Source organism: Strigops habroptila, chromosome 19, assembly GCF_004027225.2.
Source record: "Strigops habroptila isolate Jane chromosome 19, bStrHab1.2.pri, whole genome shotgun sequence".
Classification (NCBI taxonomy): Eukaryota; Metazoa; Chordata; class Aves; order Psittaciformes; family Psittacidae; genus Strigops; species Strigops habroptila.
This window is the reverse complement of record NC_044295.2, coordinates 1,864,191-1,886,847: the sequence shown is the minus strand read 5'-3', so window position 1 is coordinate 1,886,847 and position 22,657 is coordinate 1,864,191. Positions and strand designations below refer to the sequence as shown.

The window sequence follows — 22,657 nt, the reverse complement described above, 5'->3', positions numbered from 1 at the left end:
GACCCAAAGCAGGGACAGGAAGAGGTTGGGGTCCTTGGACAGACCCCACTGATAAGCTGGAGGGGACGGGCAGATGCTGCGCCCTGCCCGCAGGTTTGGCTTTGCCTGAGCATCCAGCCCTGTGCCCTGCGCATCCCAGGGATGACAGAGGGATGCGGAGGAGCCTCTTGTACAGGATGTGCTCTGGGGAAGGGCGGGCAGCAGCCCTTGGGACCTCTCCAGAGGCTGCCTAAATAAATACTTCCACTCCTGAGAAATAATTAAGACCCTCGAGATGCCACTTAGAGGCGAAGGCTGCTCGGCCGCGTCCTCGCGCTCCCGCTCCAAACACACAGGCAATTTTCTCGGAAATCAATTACGCAGCCCCACGCTCCCGCTCTGCCCTGAACACGCAGCGTCACTCCGCATCCTGTTGAGCTCATCTGAGGTGACAACGTGTTTGCCCGCAGCTCGGCCTGGACACTGTTTACCTTCCCGGAGGCTTTCTTGAGACTTCCTGAGGCCCAAGGCAAGAGAGGTTCTGCTGACAATAGGGAGCCAGCAGTGCCAGGGCTGGGAGCGGGCTCAGGTGCTTTGCTGTCCTCATTTAATGGGAAAATCCACCTCTCCTGCCCTGCCTGAGGTGCTGGTGATGCCCGTTCAACCCCCCGGACACTGATGCGCTGCCCCAGTGCCTGCTCCCACATGCACCAACGCACAGAGCACTCTCCATTCTCTCTCTCATTACTAATCTTTTCCTCTTTCCATTCAAAATGGGAGCGAGAAGCAAGGGAAGGGGGAGAGGGAATGGAGGATGATTTGTGCCCATCATCCAGCCCTCCCAAGCCTGTGTGCCCGTGCAGGCCTCTGGGAGCGCCACGTCCCTGGGACGCTGCGGATCCCACTGTGCCCGGCTGGGGCCCGATAGCCACAGACGTTGCGTGTGACCTTGAATTCCTCGGCTGGAGCAGCCAGTGCCTGGATGACTGTGCCGATGGGTTATGTGGGCCAGGGATTGTGAAAGCCGCTTGTCCGCGTGATGCAACTCGCTGGAGGCAAGGCAGGGAGGGCAGGGAATGCAGTCCCTTCGCTGGTGTTCCCATTCCTTTCCTTTGTCTTAGTGGAAAAACGGGGTGTGGGAGATGCTGGCCCCATGCTGGGTGCCCATCCCTGACTCGCTGGGGTCCCAGCTCACCTCCCCATGAGGCCTGGAGTGCCGCAGGAGCACTGGGAACAGCAGCCAGCACTCTGCTGGCGGTGGTTCCACAGGGATGTGTCAGTCCCATGTGCATGAGACGCTTCCCGAGCACATGAGCGCAGGCAGCAAAGCGCTTGGTGGGAGGTGGGAGCAGCTCGAGCTGGAGCCACTCGTCCCCTGGGCCATCCCGTTGGTCCCGGCTGCTCCGGCACACAGCGAGCGCTGCCGGGGAGGAGGTGAACTGAAAAGCACCGGTTTAAGGCTGGCATTTGCATGGGAGCAGGTGCCGGGGTGGTGCCTGCCCACACCACAGATACTATCTTGTGGGCCATGGAGCCGGGCAGACAGTGAGGAGCTGGGGTGGAGAAGGGTGGTTTGGAGGTGTCAGAGCCCCCAGGGCCGTGGCACCATGGCCAGGTTGTGGCTTTGCCAGATGGACAAGGGTCCCCGAGCATTCTGCTGCCTTCCTGCCAGGCTTTTAGGGCTCACAGCGCTGTGCCCCAGGCTCAGCCAGCTCCCGTGGCTGCTGCACGCTCCTGGAGGAAGGAAGACTTTAATACAAGAGCAACAGATAAATGGAGAGGTGAGACCTCAGGACTCATGCACAGTCGCAGAGGGATTCACAATCGCTGGTGCATCAACTGTCGCGATACTGATCCTGACTCAGCACTGGCACTGGAGCAAGGAGAGCCGAGTCCATCCTTCCCGGCTGGCCCGGGCTGGCGCTGGGCATTCCCGGCCCTGGGCAGGGGTCATCCTGCTCCTCCCAACACTCTGAATTTCCCTCCGGAGTTTTTTCGGGCCTCAGAAGATTAACTGGTAACGAAAGTGAAAGCCCAGGAGATCCCATGCGGCTGGTGAGAGCGCTCAAGCAGAGACAAGCACACCAAGTATTGCTTCCTGCCTGGTCGCCTCTCCTGCCACCCCGCAGCAGCCACCCTGCCCGGGGTGCCCCATGCTGGGGTGCCCCATGGCCTGGGTGGGAGGCGTGTGAGACTCCCTTGAGATGGTTTTCTCGTGGTTGCTGCCAACTTTTCTGGTTTGGGGGAGCCCAGAGGAGCAGGGAGCACCTGGGTCTCCTTGCAGCTTGCAGGGGATGTGGCAGAGGGGGCTGCACTTGTGCCCATTTCCCTGCCTTCGCTCCTGCTATCCCTGCCCCGCTGGTGCCCGGGGCTGCGGCAGCGCTGGGACCCCACCACCCTCAGCCATGCACGTGGCCTCACGGAGTCAGCCCAAGGCCTGCACCAGGGGCAGGACACCGGGGCCCAGGAACCCAGACCAGGCACATGCAGGAGCCCAGGGCTGGCACGCACGGACCCCGTGATGTGCTCATGTCCTGCAGCAGCCCCCAGCCCCCCGTGTGCTGCGTTACTGGGGGGAGGGATCCAGTGGAGCCGGAGGGAGCCAGGGCAGTGGTGTTGCCCATCCTGTACTTGGTGTGATGGGGCAGCCCTTCTCTCCTCGTACTCCCATGCAAACCCTGCCAGGGCCCACAAGGCTCACACGGGAAACTCGGGTGCAGGAGCAGCCGCTGCTCCGCGGGGTTCGGGTGAGCGGGAGCCGAGGCCCGCAGGCAGAGAGAACCCACTAAAAAGTACTGATCGGTGCAACAGGCACCCGCTGCCCATCCCATGGACAGGGATGGTGGTAAGGAGGAGATGGGCAGGGACCCGGAGGCTTCAGATGGGGGTCCCGGTGCCCGTGGGGGCTCCCATCGGTGCCTGGTGCTGGTTGTGGCTCCTGCCAGTGCCAATGCCCGGTCCCGGTTTGGGCTCTGCCGGTACCGGGTGCCAGGCTCCGGTGCCGGTCTGTGCCCCGCCGTGGCCGTCGCTGAAGCCCGCAGCTGCTCGGGGCGCTGCCCAAGCCCGTGCCCGGTGCCCGCTGCCGTTACCCGGTGCCGGGGGCGGGCGCGGGGCGGTGCCGCGGCGGGGGGCGGTGCCGTGCGGGCCGGGCCGGGGCGGGCGGGCGGCGGCGGGGGGGGGCGGCGCAGGCGGCGGCGGCGGCGGCGGCCGGAGGGGGCAGAGCGGCGGCGGAGCCGAGCGCCGAGAGCCGCCGGAGCAGCGGAGCCGCAGCCGCCGCCGCGGCCGCAGGTAGGGACGGGACCAGGGCCGACGGGTCCGGGACCGGGACCGAGTCCGGGATCGGGAGCGGGACCGGAGCTGGGGCTTGGGCTGGTTTCGCTTTCCGCTGCCGGGCGGGGGGCGGCGGGGCCGGGCCCGGGCCCGGGGGCACCTGCGGAGGGGCGGCCGGGGCACGGTGCTCGGTGCGCGCCTCCCGCCTCCTCCCGCCGTCCCTGCGCCCGTCGGTAAATATTTGGGGTGTTTCGTAACCCCCGCCGGTCGCGGGGCGCTGCGGTGGCGGGGCCGGGCCGCGGCCTGGCTGCGGGCGGGGGGGGGGGCCGCGCAGGTGCGGGCAGGGCCGCGAGGCCGCCCCGCTGCTCCCCGGGGGAAGAACGGACTTTGCGCGGGCCGCGGCGGGGCCGTCCCGGGGCCGCGCCGCATCCCGGGGCGGGGGCGCTCGTCGCAGCGGCGGAGCGGGGCCGGTTCCCGCTGCCCCGGGCCAGGCCCTGCCGGAGCGGCGGCTGCGGGAGGGAGGGGGGGGGGAGCGGCCGGGGGGGTCCCGCCTGCCGGGAGCGGGGTCCCCCTGTGCCGGCCGTGGGGACGTTGCGCGGGTCCGCGCCGCGGGGCAGAGCCGAGCGCGGATGGAAAACGTTCCCTCGAGCGCGGCGGGAGCGGTGACACCGCGGGGACGGCGGCGCCCGGTGGCCTTTCACCCAGCGCGGGCCGGGCCGGGTGCCGGTGGGGCCGGGGCCACCTGTCCGGCGGGATTCGGAGCTGTCAGGGCTCCGTGCCCGGCGATGGGCTCGCACCAGGCCGGGATCCCGGCAGCTCCGCACCGCGGCTCGTGCGGGACCCCCGCGCGCGGCTCGTGCGGGCACCGGGATGCGGGCGCTGGCACCCGCCTGGCTCTGCCTCCACCCGAACTGCTGACGGTAACGCCTCCGGTGCTGGCTGTGGTGCCGTCGGCTTGGGTGAGCTCACGGGGAGGTTTGGCAGGAGCCTGCGTGTCACCGGAGCCCCGTGGCAGAGGGCAGGGGACAGGTAGTGACAACAAGCAACTTGTTCGCAGTGTTTAGGGTGCATCGTGCAGGGCACAGCACCGCAATGCGCATCCATGTGGCTTGCCCGTGGCAGGGACGCTGCACACAAAGTCCCTGCACACCTTGTTGCAGCACAGTGTTCCTGGCTCACCCTCCCTGCTACCTGTGGCCAGCCCGGTGTTCCCAACGGCATTATGGCCATCCATATCCATGGAGGCGGCTGTTGTGTGCACCATGGGGTGGTCTGCAGAGCCTGGCCACCTCCATGGGCACCAGGAACCAGCTCTGCACTGCGGGAGCTTTACCCCTTCTTCTCTTCATGCCCTTTGGGAGGAAGGCTCTGTGGCCGGGAGGGCCGGCGGCTACTGCGGGGCTCTGTTCTGAGCTGAGGTTGGCCATTGCCTTGGTGGGTTTGTGCCAGCGCAGTGATCCCACACCGGAGCTTTGCCCAGTGCTGCCCTGTCCGCGTGGCTCTGGACAAGGGGGAGGCACTGGGGGTGTTGGGGTCACCTGCCTGCATGTGGCTGCAGCAAGCCCTGGTGTGCCCGAAGCTGTGGGGGTCACAGCCTGTGCTGACATGGCTCCTGGGTCCCTAAGGTGCTGAATATGAGGATGGAGGCCATCTCCCTGGGTTTTGGTTTTATAATCATCCCTGGAGAGCATGGCTTGCCGCGGGGCCGGGAGGGCCGTGCCGTGCTGTGCTGCGTGAGCAGGCACATGGAGGAGGAGCTCTGCTGCAGGTTGAGAGGTGCCAACAGCCCGTGCCCGGGGACATGGGAGAGCGGGGCTGGGAACGGGGCGTGACGTCACCCCTCGGGTGCTCTCCCTTGGCATTTGTCACTAGAACCACCTCACTGGCTTCCATGTGCCGGCCTTGTCCCGGGGCTGGTGCTTCAGGGCAGCACGAGGGATGTTGGCACCGGTGCTGGGGACAGGGAGCTGCAGCTGGGGATGCTCACGTAGGGTTGCATGGAGCCTCTGGAGGGACCTTCCCCTTCACTGCAGGGGAAGTGCTGACTCCATGGTGGCTGTGAGGTCCTCGCCGTGGGGTTTCCCAGCTCTCTCTCGAGTGATAGCAAAACCCAGACACTCTGCTTGCGAAAAATCCCTGCTCCTTGTACTACGCCACGGCGTGGGCAGCGAGCGGTGATTGTGCTGTGCTGAGTACAGTAAAGTGGCCCCATCAGCTGGGAAATGACTTTCTGGTTTGCAAGGAATTACTGTAAGTCAGCCTGCACTCTACGGGCTTCAGGGCAGCCCCAGGGAGCTGCGGTCGAGCAGGACCTCCCCCCCATCCCCATTCCCCTACGTCCCTCGGAGCAGCCTCCGTGTTATGGGGCTGAATACACCGCGGTGGCTGTGGGACAGAGGCAGGGGGTCACCACTCCCCACCTCGCTGGGTCAGGATTCAGCTCTGTGGCCGCGCAGGCAGCTCCGGCTGCTGGCTCCGGGGCTCCGGCATGCTCGGGAGAAGTAGCCTCGACAGCTGTACTGTTTCTGTGGCATGCCTTTCCTTTCATGGGGTGTCTATTTTGCAACCCCCAAGCGTTTTGATCCCGGGAGGAAGGGGGCGGGGGTGTTTACCCTGGCACCATGTGGCCGGCGCAGGGATCCAAGTGGTGCTGGGCATGCCTGCGTGGTACATGCAGCAACAGTTCTAGCAACATCTGCTGGCTGATAAAAGGTAGGCTGCTGCGAGCCGCTTCTCCCGCCGCGTTGGGAAATGCCGAGGGGGAGGCACATGCGAGCACGGCTTCCTGGCGATAGGGCTGAGCTGACTTGCTGATAAAGCAGAATCCACCCATCTGCCTGCCCCAGAGGGGCCGGGAGCGCTGGCGGCTCGCAGGTGGGAGCGCTCCGTGCCCTGTGTTCTCCCTGGTGCCAGCTCCGGGAGCGATGTGCTGCCGGGCGGCCGCGGGGGTATAACCGAACCGCGCCATGGGCACGACGTGCTCCCTGTTCAAACAGTCGCTGGTGAGTTTTGCAATCTCCATTTTCGCTGCAACTTCATGTCTTTGTGTTGTCAGGAGAGATAAACCCTGGTTCAGAGCACGGGGAGGGAACTGGGGAAAAGGCTGGTGCTGGGGCAGAGCTCGGTGCTGCCCCGCGGCGCTGGGCACACGGTGTCTGGTGCTCGGGCCCCTCGCTCCGTCGCTGTCTGCAGAGCTCTCGGCAGAGGAGGCAGCTCTCGCTGGTGGCATCTGAGCCCCTCGGACCAGCCGGAGCAGCTGTAAAACGATCGCTGCCCTGTTTGGTGTTAACGCGCGGTGCTGGCACTCGGGCTGGCACGGCCGCCGCAGCCCGGCACGCTCCCTCTGTAACCCCAGTGCTGGCTCGAGCCTTTGGGAGTGCTCAGGAGGGTGCTCGTGGTGCAGCCGGGGATGGGGGCTCTGCTCTGCCCTGGCACTGCCAGTGGCTGCTGCCGCTCCGGGGCCTGCGGAGCACGTCCTGCGGTCGGGAAAGCCAAAACCCAGCTCTCCCGCCTGGATGTGTTGTGTCCATTAGGGGTGAACGCTGTGTGTGACCCTGGCCAGGTTTGGCTGTGGGCTTTGTGTGCTCTGAATGAGACTTTTTTGCATTAACCATTGGTGTTTCGGTTTTTTTATTCCCATTCTGAGGAGTCCTCCCTCCTGCCGGTGTCCCTACATGTCTGCATGCCCCTCGTCCAGAGGCAAGGCTTTACCCTCCCTCCCTTCTGCTCTGCTGACCCAATGCGAGAGCATCGCCCTGCCCTTAGCTGCTGCAGCACAAACCCCAGCACCCAGCGGCTGCGAGTGGCCTGGAGGGGCTGAGGGGGTGCAGGGGCTGCTCTGGGGGACCTGCCTGTCCTCATGGTGCCTGACAGCACTTGTCTTGGGCCCTGCCTGCCCCTGCCCTGCCAAGCATGAGGGCGTGAGGGGCTGCACATACCCTGCATGGGCTCGCAGTGCGGTCGGTGCCTCTTCCCCAGGCAGAGCGGTTGGGCAGCGGGTGCTCTCGGTGGTGTCCCTCTGCCTGTCCCTGTCCTGCCCCAGCACCCCGCTGCCTGTGCCATGGTGTGCCTGCTGTCCCATGGGATTCCCGTGCCAGTGGTGGGGGATAGCTCCTGCACATCCTAACCCGCGGGCAGCACCAGCGTGGCAGTGGCTGGAGGGGATGGATGCGGCTGGTGCCGTGCCTTTGGTGCCTGTGCTGCCCACCCGGGTCCTGCTCTGCAAATCCAGCCCGGCCGGCGGCCGGATTAGTGGGATTGTGTGTGCTCCCTGGAGCGTGGCAGAGAAAATGAAATTGTGTCTCCAGACCCCAGTCGGGACTAATTCGATGCTGAAATGAGCTTAATCCTCGGGTCCTTCCAATCGGCCCATCCCTCCTGGGCTGCTGCTGGTCTGAGCAGGGATTAGTGGTGAGCCTAGGGCTGTGCTGGAGGCAGCCTCGGTGCCGGGGCTGTGCTGGGGTGTCTGCAGGGTCCCCAGGAGGTGGCTGGCTTGCTGGAAGGGGCGACTCAAGGATGAACAAGGTGCAGGGGCTTCTCCCTTGTCCTGGATCTCCCTAGCCCATTCCTATGCCTGAAGCTGCTGCCCCATCACTGGGGAGGGTCACTGGGAGCCCATCACCTCCCTGCCCTTCCCGAGGGCTGCATGTGGGGTTCTTTGCTCCTGGGATGGAGGATGGAGACTGGAGTCGGACCTTCCCTGCTGGCTGCAGCGGTGGGAGGGTGGTGTGTGAGTTACAGGGGAGGTAAAATTCCCCCATCAAGTGCCCTGGCACGTGGCGGCTGCGTCCCCTCGGAGCGGGATGCTGTGGGTGGGCAGTGGCTCCGTGCCCATCCCGGGATTCTCCCACATCCCAGGACCCCAAGGCCTCGGAGCCGGCAGCTGCAGCCATTGGATTCGGCAGCTTGGCCCTAGGGAACCAGGAGTGATTAAAGCTGTGCCCAGGCCTCCCTAATCCTGTCTTTGGGCTTGGCAGGGATGGCACCAGTGCTGATGGGGCTCCCCACGGTGGGTGTCCTGTGGGATCCATGTGGAACTCATGCCCATGGGTGCCGGGTGGGTGCTCAGCACTGCCGGTGTGTCCTGCCACCGGTGCCTGCTCCTGCGCCGGCACCGCGCTCCCTGCTCTGCCCCGTGCCCAGGCAGGCTCCCGCTGTTCCCATGCGGGGTCCGGCACAGCCGGATCATTGTGCTGGGAATGGGCAGGGGGTCCTGGGTGCGCGGTGCCATGGGGTGACCCCGAGGGGCAGGGCTGGCGCTGTGGTGAGCTTGGCCGGGGGGTGACAGCATGGCCATGGCCCCTGCTCTGCTGCAGGACCCGCGTCCTGCCAGTGCTCGGCATTGACAGAATCCCACCAGCGCCAGGGCAGTGCCTGTATCTGGCCGTGCTGCCCCGGGGTGGCTCTCGATGCACCGGGGTGGATTCCTCTCATGGTCCCAGCCCCTGGATTTGAGGGATTTCATTGGGAACTCAACGGGTATTTTGGTGGGTTGGTTTTGACGCATGTTTCTGGGCCTCTGGTCAGAAGGGAAAATCCGAAGAGAGGAGGAAACCCTTTCCCAAGGGCAGCAAATGCCAGTGGGCAGGTTCAGCCCCAGGCTCATGCCGTGAGCCGAGCTGCAGCGTCTCCACCTGCATGTGGGGCTGGTTTCTCCCGGGCAGCGTCGGGCTGTGTGTGGGGTTTCCCTGTTCTGGTGATGGTGCAAGTTCCCCATTTGTGGCTCCCGGATGGCACCGCCAGCCCCAGCTCTGCCCGCCGGCAGCGGGGCCCATTGCCCCTGCTTCAGAACCAGCTGTGCCTCTTCCATGGGCCCCGCTCACCGGCCCTGGTGGTTTCCACTGTGGGCTGGGGGCTGTTGGTTGCCTCCTCCCCGATCCTGCCGGGGAGAAGCTGCTGCTCTTGTGTAGAAGACAGACAAAACCCATCAAAGCACCACATTGGCAGCAGGAGGTCCCCTCCTGCGCTGCTGCCTCCCAGCCCCACGCTGGAAACCACAGGCAGCCCCACACCAATGCTGCCTGGGGGGCCTGGGGCTGCTCACCAGCACCCAGTGCTCCTGGTGCCGTGTGGTGCCGGTGGGTCCATCCCATCTCCTCCTGTGCTGAGCTCCTGCCTCGGTCTCTGGGGTCCCATCCCTGCTGCCCATGGGGCTCAGCCCCACGCACCCACTGTGGCAGAGGCTGTGCCTGGCTCCAGGGATGAGCATGGGCAGGGTCCAGCTCTGTTCCTTGGTGGGCACCGTGCGCGCAGCGGCAGTAGAGGAAGCTGCCAGCAGCCCGGGGCTGGCTGCCCTGCGCAGGCAGCTGACATTTTGGAAGGAAATAGCTGTTCTCCTCTCCTTCCTGTAGCACGGAGCCTGCGAAACGGCCACCCCGGAGCCCGGCTGTGCCGGCAGCGCCTGCCTGGAGCCACGGTGGGGCTGGGGCGCCGCAGCAGTGCATGGGGCAGAGCGGTGCGTGACCCCCGGTGAGTGCAGCCATGGAGCCAAGCTGGGGCTGTGGTTCCTGCGCCCCGGAGGAGCTGGAACGTGCCGAGCCCTGGGGTTCTCCTGCATAGGGGAGCCCTGGCTGGGGCAGCCCTGGGGCTGTGGGGCCCATTGGGTGAGTAGGGGCTCTCTGTGCCCCCCACTGCAGGGCAGGATGTGTGCAGAGGCACTCGCTGCTTGCAGCGGGCAGGCCACATGCGAGGGGGGCTGAATGGGGGGACCCCTGATGGGATCCAGCTGAGTGGGGCATTGGGCTGCCCATGGGCTCCAGCAGGTCCCCTGGGATGGGCTGGTGTTGGCAGGGGGTGAATGTCTGTGTTGGGGGAACCAGAGTCCTTCTGTGTCTGCCAGCACCGCCATTCCTGGGGCCGGAGCCTGCTTGGGGCTGCCCTTCCTGTGGGGCACAGGATGCCCTTGTGCCGGGGCTGGGGGGGGGGCAGGAGCGGAGCCCCCCATAGCACCAGCCATGTGGTGTGCTGCGTCCAGCCCCGTGGCTGTGAGCGGGGCCAGCTCTGACCTGGAAGCGATCGTGGGCTCCCGGCGGTGCCGAGAAACCACGTGTCTGTGTGTTTACTGCGGCGGGAGGAGGCAGCTGCAGCGGGCACAGGGCGGCTGCGGGCCGGTACCGGCACCGCGCGAAGCACCGTGCCCCTGTCCCGGGGGACACGGCTCCGCAGAGCCCTGGGCCGGGAGAGCACCAGGCAAAGGGCACTGCGGGAGCTGCGGCGGCGGAGGGGCTGGGGGGGCAGGAGCACGGGAGCGGAGAGGTTGCGGCCAGGACCCTTTGCCATGGCACCCCCAGGGCTTTGCCTGGCTCTCAGCCCCTGCCTGGCCATGCCAGCGCCAGGGCAGGGGTGTCCTGCCCATGGGGAGATCCCCAGGGTGGCTGTGTGCTGTGAGCATCCCGCAGTGCATGCAGTGAGCATCCCGCAGTGCATGCAGTGTGTGTGCACCGGCCCTGGGCAGGCGCTGCCGGTGCTCGGGCTCTGCTGTGCCCGCGGCACGTGGAAGGAGCTGCTGCCAGCCTCACGTGTGAAGCATTTCCCTCCCTTTGTCTGGCCATGGCACAGCCGCTGCCACGGCCAGGACGTGCCGTGTGTGCTGCTCCACAGGCGATAAGTCACCGGTGAGCGCGTTGCTGTGGCTTGTTGAGTTGCCGCTGGTTAACCGAGCTGCAGTAATGGGTGGGTTAGAGCTCACTGCCAGCAAGTGAATGCAAAGTAGCTTAAACCACTGCAATTATCTGTCTCTTGCAGTTGTTTGAGCGCGCCTGTGGCCGGCGGCTGCAGTGTGGCTGCCCCATGGTAACGTGTGGCACTGCAGCAGCACTGCCCAGCGCTGCCAGGGTGCTGCATGTCCCCTTGTGAAGGCTGCATGGTGCTGCCTCGCCTTCCACCAGGTTCCCTGGCAGCAAAGCCTATGCTCCGGCTCCCCGGCCGGCCCCAGCTGAGCGCGGTATCTGCCGGCTCACCGTGGCAGCAGCCTGAGACTCGTTGCTTAACAACCCACTGGAGTGGAATAGGAAGTGTGTTGTCACTGCGAGATGGGAAGAGATCACCATTTTCTCAGGGCAGAGCTTGTTTGCTGCGTCCCTGTGATGTCCCCCCTGCGCCGGGGACTTTGGTCATTGGCGGCCGTGGCCGCTCTGCTCAGCTTTGCTGGGGCAGGGTCTCACCAATGCCCCTTATGGAGCATCTGCAGTTTCTTACTGCCAGTGGCGTCCTGTGTCAGCCATCCCACCTTCGCTTCCCTCCTTCCCTGCGTTTTTATGCCTCCTCAGGCCCCTCCTTTCCAGCAGGATTTTTAACTTGGTGATTTCTGGGAATGTGGAAACGTTCCTCCCTTTTTATAGGGGAAAAATTCATTTTTAGCCAACTCTCGGTTATTGTTCCTCTTTCTGCGCAGGGCTCGGGGGCTCTACCCGTGGCTGCTCTGCTTGGACCCGCTGCCGCCATCCCCTGCCACGGTCCCTGCTTGTCACCAGCTGGTGCAGTCACTGGACACAGCCCGATCCTCACACCCCTGCCTCCACATGACACTAAATCCCGGGTGGTTTGGGTGTAATGAAACGCTGTTCATTGCTGCATCCTCGGCGTGAGGAGCTGTGAGCCCCCAGGGGCGTCCCCAGTCACTCCCCATCGCGTCACCCTCAGAGCAGCCGCCAGGTTGTTGTCCAGGCACCACCAAGCTGTAGATACAACAGCAGCCGGGGATGCTCCAGCTTTCCATAGGTGCCCTCCGTGGCTGGCCTCTCTCCCTGCTTGCTCCATGTGAGCCAGGGCGCTGGATCCACACGGAGGGTGGGATCTGGCAGCGCTTCTGCACAGAGCCAGCGCCACCCCAACACTTGCTTAGGGAAGCTCTGTGCTCTGACCAGCATCTCCCCATGGCACTGGTGCACGAGGCACTGGTGGCGGCGGGACGAGGGACCCGCCGAAGTGCCACATGAGGCTTTGGGGCCGGGGCTGCTCCTGCCCGTCCGCTGCCGGCAGTGCCGGGGTGTGGGCAGGAGCCGGGTGAGCGCGGGGGGGCCCTGCTCTGCATCACTCTGGATCTCTCAGCCCTCCTCCCGGCCCCGTTTCCTCATTCTCGTGGCCAGCGATGGCTGCGATCCCGCGGCGCAGCGAGAGGAAATGATTACCATGTGGAGAGGCAGCGCCGAGGCGTGCTCACGGCCCTGACCCCCCCAGGGCTCTTCCTGGAAAAGGGGGGGGGGGTGGCTCAGAGCCGGGGTACCCCATCCCTGCACATCCCTTCCTTTGGCAGCTGGAGGCAGCTCCAGCAGCACCAGAGAACCTGGAGGAACCTGCAAAGAGCTTTGGGAACCTGGAGGCTTCTGCCAAGGGCTTGGGAGGGCGGCCGGGGCTGGACCCCCACCGTGGTGCCGTGACGGGCCCGTCTCCCGCAGGTGCTGAGCCATGGCCGTGTGGATCCAGGCGCAGCAGCTCCAGGGCGAAGCCCTGCGGCAGATGCAGGCGCTCTACGGGCAGCACTTTCCCATCGAGGTGCGGCACTACCTGTCGCAGTGGATCGAGAGCCAGGCATGGTAGGTCAGTGGGTCCCCGCGGGGCGCTGGGCTCGGCAGCACCCACCTGTGGGGTGCCCCACTTTGGGCTGCCCTGATGCCACCGCTCTGCTCCGTGTGCGCAGGGACTCCATCGACCTCGACAACCCCCAGGAGAACGTGAAGGCGACGCAGCTGCTGGAGGGGCTGATCCAGGAGCTGCAGAAGAAGGCAGACCACCAAGTGGGCGAGGATGGCTTCCTGCTGAAGATCAAGCTGGGGCACTACGCCACGCAGCTGCAGGCAAGTGCGGTGCCACAAACAGGGGCTGTGGGGCTGAGGGTGCCCCTGCCCCGTGCCTGGCTTAGGCTCTGCTCTCCCTGCAGAACACGTACGACCGGTGCCCCATGGAGCTGGTGCGGTGCATCCGGCACATCCTCTACCACGAGCAGCGGCTGGTGCGGGAGGCAAACAACGTGAGTGAGCCCATGGGGGGTCCCGGGGGTCTCCAGCACCGGGATGATGGGAGCAGCGCTGAGGCTGGGGATGCTTTGGGTCCCCTTGCCGTGCTGAGTGCTCCCCGTGCAGAGCCCCTCGCCGGCCGGCTCCTTGGTGGACGCCATGTCCCAGAAGCACCTGCAGATCAACCAGACCTTCGAGGAGCTGCGGCTCATCACGCAGGACTCTGAGAACGAGCTCAAGAAGCTGCAGCAGACACAGGAGTACTTCATCATCCAGTACCAGGAGAACATGCGCCTTCAAGGTGGGTGATGGAGCCGGGGCGGGGGGGTGTGTGATGGGGCCGGGGTGCTGGTGGCACCGTCTCTAATGCCATGCCCTGTCCCCCAGCCCAGTTCTCCCAGCTTTCCCAGCTGGGTCCCCAGGAGCGCCTGTCACGGGAGACGACGCTGCAGCAGAAGAAGGCGTCGCTGGAGGCCTGGCTGCACCGGGAGGCGCAGACACTACAGCAGTACCGCGTGGTGAGTGCCGCCGTCCCCGCGCCGTGCTGGCTGTGTGGCCCATGACACCATCCCCATGGCCCGTGACACCGTCCCCGTGGCCCGTGTCACCGTCCCCGTGGCCCGTGACACCCTCCTGCCTCGCAGGAACTGGCTGAGAAGCACCAGAAGACGCTGCAGCTGCTGCGCAAGCAGCAAACGACCATCCTGGACGATGAGCTGATCCAGTGGAAGCGTCGGCAGCAGCTGGCAGGGAATGGGGGCCCCCCGGAGGGCACCCTGGACGTGCTGCAGACCTGGTGGGTGCTGGCACAGGATGGGGGTGCGGTGCTGAGCCCCGGCGCCGTACTGAGCCCTGTTGTCCTCAGGTGCGAGAAGCTGGCAGAGATCATCTGGCAGAACCGGCAGCAGATCCGCCGCGCCGAGCACTTGTGCCAGCAGCTGCCGATCCCGGGCCCGGTGGAGGAGATGCTGTCGGAGCTGAACGGCACCATCACCGACATCATCTCCGCGCTGGTGACCAGGTAGCGGCGGGCACCCGGTGGGGTGGGGGGGGCTGGTTTGGGTCCGCTCTGCCAGCACCCCGATCCCCTTATCCCCCTGATCCCCCTTATCCCCCTCTGCCCCCAGCACCTTCATCATCGAGAAGCAGCCCCCCCAGGTGCTGAAGACACAGACCAAGTTCGCAGCCACCGTGCGGCTCCTGGTGGGGGGAAAGCTGAACGTGCACATGAACCCCCCCCAGGTGAAGGCCACCATCATCAGCGAGCAGCAAGCCAAGGCCCTGCTGAAGAATGAGAGCACCCGCAAGTAATGCCGGGGGCAGGGGGTGTGCGGGGGGAGACAAGGTTGCGGGCAGCGAGGAGCAGGGCCTGGAGCTGGGGGAACATGGGGGTCTGCACCCCGCTCCCAGCCCCGGTGATCCCCCTTACCCTGCACGTTCCTGCGGCAGTGAGAGCAGCGGGGAGATCCTCAACAACTGCTGCGTGATGGAGTATCACCAGGCCACAGGGACGCTCAGCGCCCACTTCCGCAACATGGTGAGTGCTGCCGGTCCCCCCATCTGTGCTGTACCCCCCTCTGCTCACCCTGGTGTCCCTCCATGTCCCCATCTGTCCCCCTGTGCTCACCCTTCGTGTCCCCGCAGTCCCTGAAGCGGATCAAGCGCTCGGATCGCCGCGGGGCTGAGTCGGTGACGGAGGAGAAGTTCACCATCCTCTTCGAGTCGCAGTTCAGTGTTGGTGGCAATGAGCTGGTGTTCCAAGTGAAGGTAAAGCCACCAGCCAGGTCCCCTCTGCACGGCGATGCTCGTGCAGTGCCCCAGAGCCCATCCTGCTCTCCTTGCTCCCGGCAGACGCTGTCCCTGCCCGTGGTGGTGATCGTGCACGGGAGCCAGGACAACAACGCCACAGCCACCGTGCTCTGGGACAACGCCTTCGCCGAGCCCGTGAGTGCCATGGGGGGGACAGGACAGGCCCCGTCCATGCCAGGGGGCTGCGGGGACCAGGCTCAGTGCCCCAGTGGGTCGTGCCTGGAGGCAGAGCTCGGTGCTGACCCTGCTCTGTGCCCCCAGGGCCGTGTGCCCTTTGCCGTGCCCGACAAGGTGCAGTGGCCGCAGCTCTGCGAGGCGCTCAACATGAAGTTCAAGGCGGAGGTGCAGAGCAGCCGCGGGCTGACCAAAGAGAACTTGGTGTTCCTGGCACAGAAGCTCTTCAACAGCACCAGCTCCCACCTGGAGGACTACAGCAGCACCACGGTGTCCTGGTCCCAGTTCAACCGGGTGAGTGGCCTGGGCTCTGTGCTGGGTGAGCCATAGAGCCCAGGGACAAGGGCTCTGCTGGGGGGGGCTGGATGGAGCATGTCCCTCCCAAGGACCCATTTCTTGCTGGAGTGATGCAAAAATGAGATGGGAAGGTGTCACCTCCCTCTTTGGAGGGACGCAGGGTGCTGAAGGTCCTGCATACGGGGTCTGCACCCTTGGGGAGACATTTCTGGTGCTCCCCAGGGCTGTGCTGCCTGGCTGGGCTGACCCATGCCTGGTTTGGTGTCCCTGAGTCTCCACTGCTGTGCCAAACGCTTCTGCTGTTTAACAGCAGCCGTGAGGCTGAAGGAATTGCTCATTTTCTGGGAATTTCAACAGGAAAACCTCCCCGGGAGGAATTACACCTTCTGGCAGTGGTTTGACGGGGTCATGGAAGTGCTGAAAAAGCACCTGAAGCCGCACTGGAATGATGGGTAAGAGCCGCCCTGCGCCGTGGTGCCCGGCCCCAAGTCCCAGCCCTGACGCCCTCGTTCTGCCTAGGGCCATCCTGGGCTTCGTCAACAAGCAGCAGGCGCACGACCTGCTCATCAACAAGCCCGACGGGACCTTCCTCCTGCGGTTCAGTGACTCGGAGATTGGTGGCATCACCATCGCCTGGAAGTTTGACTCCCGTGAGTGCGCGCTGGGTGCTGGCGCCGCTGGACCCAGCCTGGCCCTTGGCCATCTCCTGCCCGCGGGGCTGGTGCTGGTGCTGCTGCTCCAGCACCTCCTGTCTCGGCTGCCAGGGGAGGGATGCGGCGCTGGAAATGATGGTCAACATGGTCTTGCAGCCTGTGTCCACCAACTCTGGGCGTCACCACGGTCCTCGCTCTTGTCTTCCAGCTGAGAGGATGTTCTGGAACCTGATGCCTTTCACCACCAGGGACTTCTCCATCCGCTCCCTGGCCGACCGCCTCGGAGACCTCAGTTACCTCATCTACGTGTTCCCTGACCGGCCCAAGGACGAGGTGTTCTCCAAGTACTACACGCCGGTTCTCTGTGAGTCCACGCCAGGTAGCGCTGCCCCTTTCCTCCACGTGTGTCCCTCTCCTCCGTGCATCCGCCTGGGCTGAGCCAGGGCTCACAGCATCGCTCTGCACCGGTGCCGCATCCAGCCCCGCGGGGGCTCTGCAGCGTGAGCCCCCAGCCCCGCCGTGGGCTCGTGGCCTGCACCAGCACCTCGGGGCCTTAGTGCTGCCTCCTTTCCTCCAGCTAAAGCCGTGGATGGATACGTGAAGCCACAGATTAAGCAAGTGGTGCCAGAGTAAGTCTGACGCTGAAAGCGGACCCCCAGTGGTCCTATGGGATCGTTCCCAGGGAACTGGCTGGGGGAGGCAGCCCAGGGCACCTCTGCTCTTGGGCTACATCAGTGCTGAGCTGGCAATAGGGGTGAGGAGCGTGGCCGTGGCAGGGCTGTGTGTTTCCTGGCTAGGCCAGTGTCCCCCCTCACCATGCTGTCACCTGGGGGGCTGAGGACCCTGCATCTTGCCCCTGTTTGTGGGTGTAGGTTTGGGTTCCCTCCCTGCCCCCTGCCTGCTGGTTGGAGGTGGTGGGAATTCCCAGAGGGAGAGCCTGTCTTGTCCCATGTCTGTGCTCATGAGCCCCCGTCCCTGCAGGTTTGTCAACGCATCAGGAGATTCTGCCCCTGGAGGGGCCACCTACATGGACCAGGCTCCCTCGCCCGCCGTCTGCTCCCAGCCCCATTACAATATGTATGCCCAGAAGTAGGTATCACGTCCCCTGTCCCCATCCTGCCTCATCCGGTCCCCTCCTCATCCCCTGCCTCCCGCAGCCCCGATGCCGTCCTGGACCCTGAGGGTGACTTTGACCTGGAGGACACCATGGATGTGGCGAGGCACGTGGAGGAGCTGCTGCGGCGCCCCATGGACAGTCAGTGGATCCCGCACGCCCAGTCGTGACGGGCGGGCGCCCGGCGCTTCGGGGACTGTGCTGTGTTCGTGTCTGTGTGCCGGGGGGGCGGCGGGTGGGCCCTGCCCCGCAGATTTGCTCTGTGCTGCCCCGAAACGCAGGCTGACGTCCGGCTCTTTGGTGTTTAAGCCCTTGTATAAACGGCAGCGGATTTGTCGCATGGTTTTCCTGTATGTTCCTTTTTAAGAGGCCCAGCTTCGGCTTTCCGCTTCTGCAGGCACCGGCCCCACAGCCCCCCTGCTCCCCACCGAGGGGCTGCGAGGGGCAGGGGCTGCAGAATGGCCTCAGGTTTGCTTTTGCAGTCGTCACTAAGAATGTACGTGTCGCCTTCTTGTTCTACCCCGCGGCTCTGTTCCCGGGGGGGTCCGTGGGTGCAAAGGGCTCTGGCACGGGGCAGGGGGGCGTTGGCCGGGGGTCCCCTCTGGCCCGTGCTGGTGCTCTGCTCCGCAGCGGTGGGGTCCCCTCCTGGACCTTGTCTCATCCTTTGGTCCCCCAAGGATGTGGGAGCCCCTTTGGCTCCCGGCTCAGTGTCGCCCTGTGGAGCCGGTGCAGGGCACGAGGGCACCCAGCAAGAGCGGCCGGGCGCTGCGGGCGGTGTGGGGGGAGCGGAACCCTCTGCCCCCCTCATCCCCTCACCTGGCCCAAAAGCTCTGGGGTCCTAGCCATGTTATTTTTCTACCACAGAGTAAAATAAAGCACGGAATATTTTTGTAACACACAAGCTCTGGGTTTCACGTGTGTCTTGGGGAGGGGGCAGGTCCCTGCCATGGGTGGGGGGGACACAGGAGCCGCTCGGCTGCATGCCCGGGGTGCAGGGGGTCCCTGAGCTCTGGGTACTGTGCAGCAGGAGTGGGGTCCCCACATCCCTGAGCACTCGGGAGGGAGCAGGGGCCGGACTCCACCTGCAGCCCCGCAGCTGGGCAGGTCCTGGGGGGCTGCGGTTGGGGACCCGGGGATGGGACCGTGTTCCTGGGGAAAAACCAAAGCAAAACAGGCAAATTGCACTATTTTTGTTAAGGAAGGCGCTGGCTCTTGCCGGGGCGGGGGGAGGGGAGGGGGTTGCACTCGGGATTTAATCGCGATTTACTTGGGGCAGGCGGAGCCGCGCCGGGTGTTTTGCAGAAGGGAGGAAACGAAAATAAAACCGGGCGGAGCTGCCGGTCGCGGTCATTCACCGTCATTTCTGCCGGAGGCGGAATAACCCCGGTAGGGGTGTCCCGGTGCGCGAGTCGCTGCTGGGGGCGGCGGTCGCGCCCCGGGATGCTGCCGGCGGTGGCGGCGGCCGCGGTCGCGGTCATGGTCGTTGTCGCGGTCGTGGCCGCCGTCCCCGCGCTGTGGCACCGCCTGTCCCGTTCCGCGCTGCGCCGCGCCGGGGCCCGGTACCGGCGGCGGTTGGAGCTGTTGGGCACCGACGTGCGGCTCAGCCAGGAGCGGCGGCTGCGGCGGCTGCTGCCCCCCGGCACGGCCCGCGGTGAGGGGCGGGCGTCGGGGCGGGGGACGGTTGTGGGGGTCCCGGGGGTCCCGCTTACCCCGCGCGTCTCCCGGCAGGCTCGGAGGATTTCCGGGAGCGTCACCCCGTGGGGCAGCGCTGTGCTGATGGGGCACCGGGGGGGCAGGTCCCGCCGCTGCGCCCCTGGGCTCTGCTCCGCTGCTGCTGGGGCACCGACCCCCCGCTCCAGGTACGGGGTGATGGGGCAGGGACGGGAGCAGAGGGTCCTCTCATGGGGCCTGAACCCCTGAGAGGTCTGTTCTGCCTGACCCCTGCCTCTCCCCACGCAGGGATCCCTGCTCTACCTGGACACCCTCCACGCCGCCTTCCCGCGAGCGCTGGCCCCCCAGGGCACGGCGCTGCTGTGCTGGGCACCCCACCACCGCTGCGTGCCGGCGGGCTGGCCCCTGCCCTCGCTGTACTGCACCCCGGCCGCGGCGGGCTCCATTCCCTCCCGGGCCGCGGCGCTGCGGGTGCAGCTGCTGTTCGCGCTGCAGCAGCGTGCGCTGCATGTGCTGGAGGCCGCGCTGCCCGCAGAGCTGCTGGACGCGCTGGCGGCCCTGCGCTCCGGCTGGCCCGAGCTGGCGCAGGACCTGGCGCTGGGCACGCTGCGGCCACAGCCCGGGCTGCCCGAGGGGCTGCGGGTGCAGCTGCAGGCGCTGCTGACCCCCAATGCCACCCGGGCGGCTGAGCTGCGCGCTGAGTGCGCCCGCGGCTTTGAGGGCATCGTGCAGCGCCTGTGGCCGCAGCTGGAGGTGGTGGTGGTGGGGACAGCGCATGGTGCGGAGCAGCTCTACTGCGACGTCCTCCGCCAGGCCGAGTGCAAGGGACTGCCCTTCTACTGCCCCTTCTACCGTGCAGCAGGAGGTGAGTGCCCCCCTGTGGGGCTGTCCCCACAGCCTGCCCTCGTGCACCGGGAACCGCTGCCCCAGAGATGCGGGTGCATCTCTGTGCCGCATCCCTCCCTGGCATCGGATGAGAAGTTCCCCCTCGGAGGGGCTGAGGCTGCATGGGCAGGGACAGGGGGTCTCTCAGTGACATGTGCCTATGCCCAGCGCTGCTGGGTGTGAACCTGTGGCCGGAGGAGCCAGCGCCACGATTCCTACTGTGCCCTGACTGGGCTTTCTGCGAGTTCCTGCCCTCTCCGGCCGAGGAGGAGCCGCGGACGGTGTTGCTGGGCGAGCTCTGGGAGGGACGCGAGTACGGGCTGGTCCTGACGGCCCGGCCAGGAGAGTACAGGTGCCTCCTCGGTGCTGCGGGAGTCCGGGGGGCTGCACACCCCAGCCCCATGCACTGGGCACTGCCTCCCTCACACTGCTGCTCCCCACGCAGGTGCCACGCTGGGGAGGTGCTGAGGGTGACCGGCTTCCACAAGCAGTGTCCCGTGGTGGAGCCCGTGCGCAGGTGAGGACATCCCAAACCCCTCACCTTGGGGAGGTTGTGTGTGGGGCCTTGTGCCACGGCAGGGTCTGGATGGGACAGTGCCTGTGTTGCTCCTGGCATGGAGCACCCACCCCGTTCCCCCGTGCCGCAGGGAGAGCCAGGCTCTGAGTGTGCGGGGCGAGAGCATCCCCGAGGAGCGGTTCTGCCAGAGCCTGTGCCGCGCCGTGGGCATGTGGCCGGGCGCTCGCCTGGTCGACTACGTCTGCGTGGAGAGTGCCCTGCTGGGTGAGTGCCCCTGCGAGCTGCCCGAGTGCCCCCAAAACTGCAGCTGGTGCTGCCCGGGGCTCTGCCAGCCCCCCTGTGCCGTGCTCAGCCCTGGGTTGCTGTGCCCACCGGGGCTGGGAGCTGCAGGCGGCTTTAACGTGCTCGTGGTGCTGCCACAGGCGCCTCTTCGGGGGCCTGTGCCCCCCACTACGAGGTGTTTGTGGAGCTGCGGGGCCTGCGGGACCTGTCGGAGGGGCAGCGCTACAAGGTGAGAGGACACGGGCTCTGCTCTGGGGCAGGTCCTGCTGCCTGCACCCTGCCAGCCCAGCGAGGCAGCGCGGTGGCTGCAGCCAGGCACCGTGGTTCTGACCCAGCAGCCTCTGCATGGCTGCGGTGCTTCACTGTGGGGGCTGCCTTGGGGGCTGCAGCCACCACCGGGGCCCTGGGCACGGTGAGGGGTGACGCTGCCCCACTGGGACAGCCCAGCATGGGCAGCCTGTCCTCTTCTTGCAGCTGGACCAGTGTCTCCAGGAGGATTTCCCCATCTATAAGTCCTTCCGCTTCAAGGGCAGCATCGGGCCCCTGCGCCTGCACATGGTGGGCGCCGGGGCTTTTGCCCGGCTGCGGGAGGCACTGGGCAAGCCCGTCCCCATGCCCAGGGTCCTGCAGGAGGAGCGGCTGCTGCAGCTCATTCAGAGCTCCGTCATCTCCTAGGGCAGCCCAGGGGTCCCACAGCCCTCCTGCTCCTGGGGTTCACCGTGCGCACACCCCACAGGGAGGAGCGGGGCTGAGGGTGCCCAGCCCCAGGGGGTTTGGCTGAGCAGAGCAGATGGAGCCAGCGAGCATGACCCTGCCCCTGCTCCGTGGTGACAGCGGGCACCGGTGGGTAACCGGGTCAGTGCTGCCTGCAGGGATGGAGCAGGATGTGCAGCACAGCTCAGGCCAGCCCTGGGCACCCACCAGCAGACCTGACCCTTTACTGGGCTGTATTGGGCATGGGCTGAAGCTGGGGGTGCTTGTGAGCATCACGGGGCAGTTGGGTTCTGCTGCCAGCGGCCACCGCTCACCCCGCTCTGCTCAGTGCCTTGGCAGCACCCGCAGCAGAGTGGGGACACCATGGCTGTCGTAGCCTGCGGGAGGACAGTGGAATCCTCCCTGGGAGCAGGAGGAGCAGCGGAGCCTCGGGTCAACAGGGGAACTCGGCTCATCCCTGTGCTGAGCTCCGGGGCCTTGTGGCATTCTGTCCCCCGGCAGGGACACTGTGGGGTGGTGGCAGGTCCTGGCTGGCCCCTGCACCGGGCTCCAGCGCACGTCCGCTGGTTTAGGGAAGAATAAGCTCCAGCAAGGGCTGCTTTTAATGTTTAAAAAATCAGAAGCAAAATGAAGGAGGATTATCTCTCAGAAACGAATGAAGGGCAGTGCTCTGGGATTGAATTTTGTATACTATGCTCTTTAATCCTCATTAAAGAGGTTGCTTGACAACAGCCCTGTCTCTGCTCTGGTGGTTGAGAAGTTGCTGTTGTTTCCTCGGGGGTCCTGGGGAAGGGGCAGCCATGAATATTTAACCAGTTCAGCTGCTGCCTGGGGCTCTGGGAGTTGGGCTGTTCGTGGCACTGGTCCTGTCCCCTCCTGCTCTCAGGGTTGATGTGCTTGGAGCCCGCTGTGCAGGCAGCTGCTGCCAGGGGGGAAGTCAGGGCATTGGCAGAAGACAAAGTCTTGAATAAAGTCCAGACAAAGCAGCCCTCAGGTGCAGCCAGAACCTCCAACAGGGATGGAAACAGGGCTCAGCCCCCTCCTGCCAGCCCTGCTGGAAAGCCTGGAACAAAATTCCTGCTGAAATTAGGGGAGAAGTGATGCCTGTGGCTGGGGGGTCCCCGGAAGGGGCTGTGTCCGGGGCCATGGGGACACCGGTGCTGGGCTTTCGGCATCGGGTGTGCCTGGCACTGACAGGGAACGGGTTTAGTGGGTTTAGTGGTGGTTTCGTGGGGAGCGGGTGGGTGGTGGCTGGATAGAGGTGGGAGGTGAAGCCGGGCATGGAGGGGCTATGGGGGATTCCTGGGCAGCCCTGAGCCAGCAGAGACCTGTGGGACAG

The 22,657-nt window shown here is 65.8% G+C and overlaps 2 protein-coding genes across 5 annotated transcripts; both read left to right on the top strand.

Moving 5' to 3' along the window:
- The first annotated feature begins 3,169 nt into the window (after positions 1-3,169).
- On the top strand, positions 3,170-18,150 carry LOC115617591 (signal transducer and activator of transcription 5B). 3 transcript variants are annotated; one of them, XM_030508305.1, is made up of 19 exons: positions 3,170-3,267; positions 12,645-12,782; positions 12,887-13,043; positions 13,127-13,216; positions 13,329-13,503; positions 13,590-13,720; positions 13,847-13,998; positions 14,068-14,223; positions 14,330-14,509; positions 14,652-14,739; positions 14,847-14,969; positions 15,054-15,146; positions 15,273-15,479; positions 15,840-15,934; positions 16,002-16,132; positions 16,344-16,499; positions 16,713-16,764; positions 17,117-17,224; positions 17,293-18,150. In XM_030508305.1, the coding sequence occupies exons 2-19, from the start codon at positions 12,655-12,657 to the stop codon at positions 17,417-17,419; spliced, it is 2,349 nt and encodes a 782-aa protein (XP_030364165.1). In that variant the 5' UTR covers positions 3,170-3,267; positions 12,645-12,654; the 3' UTR covers positions 17,420-18,150. The 3 variants fall into 3 exon arrangements, with proteins under 3 accessions (XP_030364165.1, XP_030364163.1, XP_030364164.1); XM_030508303.1 differs by having other exon boundaries at positions 16,344-16,514; XM_030508304.1 differs by lacking the exon at positions 3,170-3,267 and adding an exon at positions 5,644-6,251 and having other exon boundaries at positions 16,344-16,514.
- A 463-nt stretch (positions 18,151-18,613) lies between these two features.
- On the top strand, positions 18,614-22,062 carry GHDC (GH3 domain containing). 2 transcript variants are annotated; one of them, XM_030508311.1, is made up of 8 exons: positions 18,614-18,900; positions 18,978-19,108; positions 19,209-19,785; positions 19,974-20,157; positions 20,251-20,322; positions 20,453-20,586; positions 20,745-20,833; positions 21,079-22,062. In XM_030508311.1, the coding sequence occupies exons 1-8, from the start codon at positions 18,690-18,692 to the stop codon at positions 21,277-21,279; spliced, it is 1,599 nt and encodes a 532-aa protein (XP_030364171.1). In that variant the 5' UTR covers positions 18,614-18,689; the 3' UTR covers positions 21,280-22,062. The 2 variants fall into 2 exon arrangements, with proteins under 2 accessions (XP_030364171.1, XP_030364170.1); XM_030508310.1 differs by having other exon boundaries at positions 18,647-18,900; positions 20,745-22,062.
- The last annotated feature ends 595 nt before the right edge of the window (positions 22,063-22,657 follow it).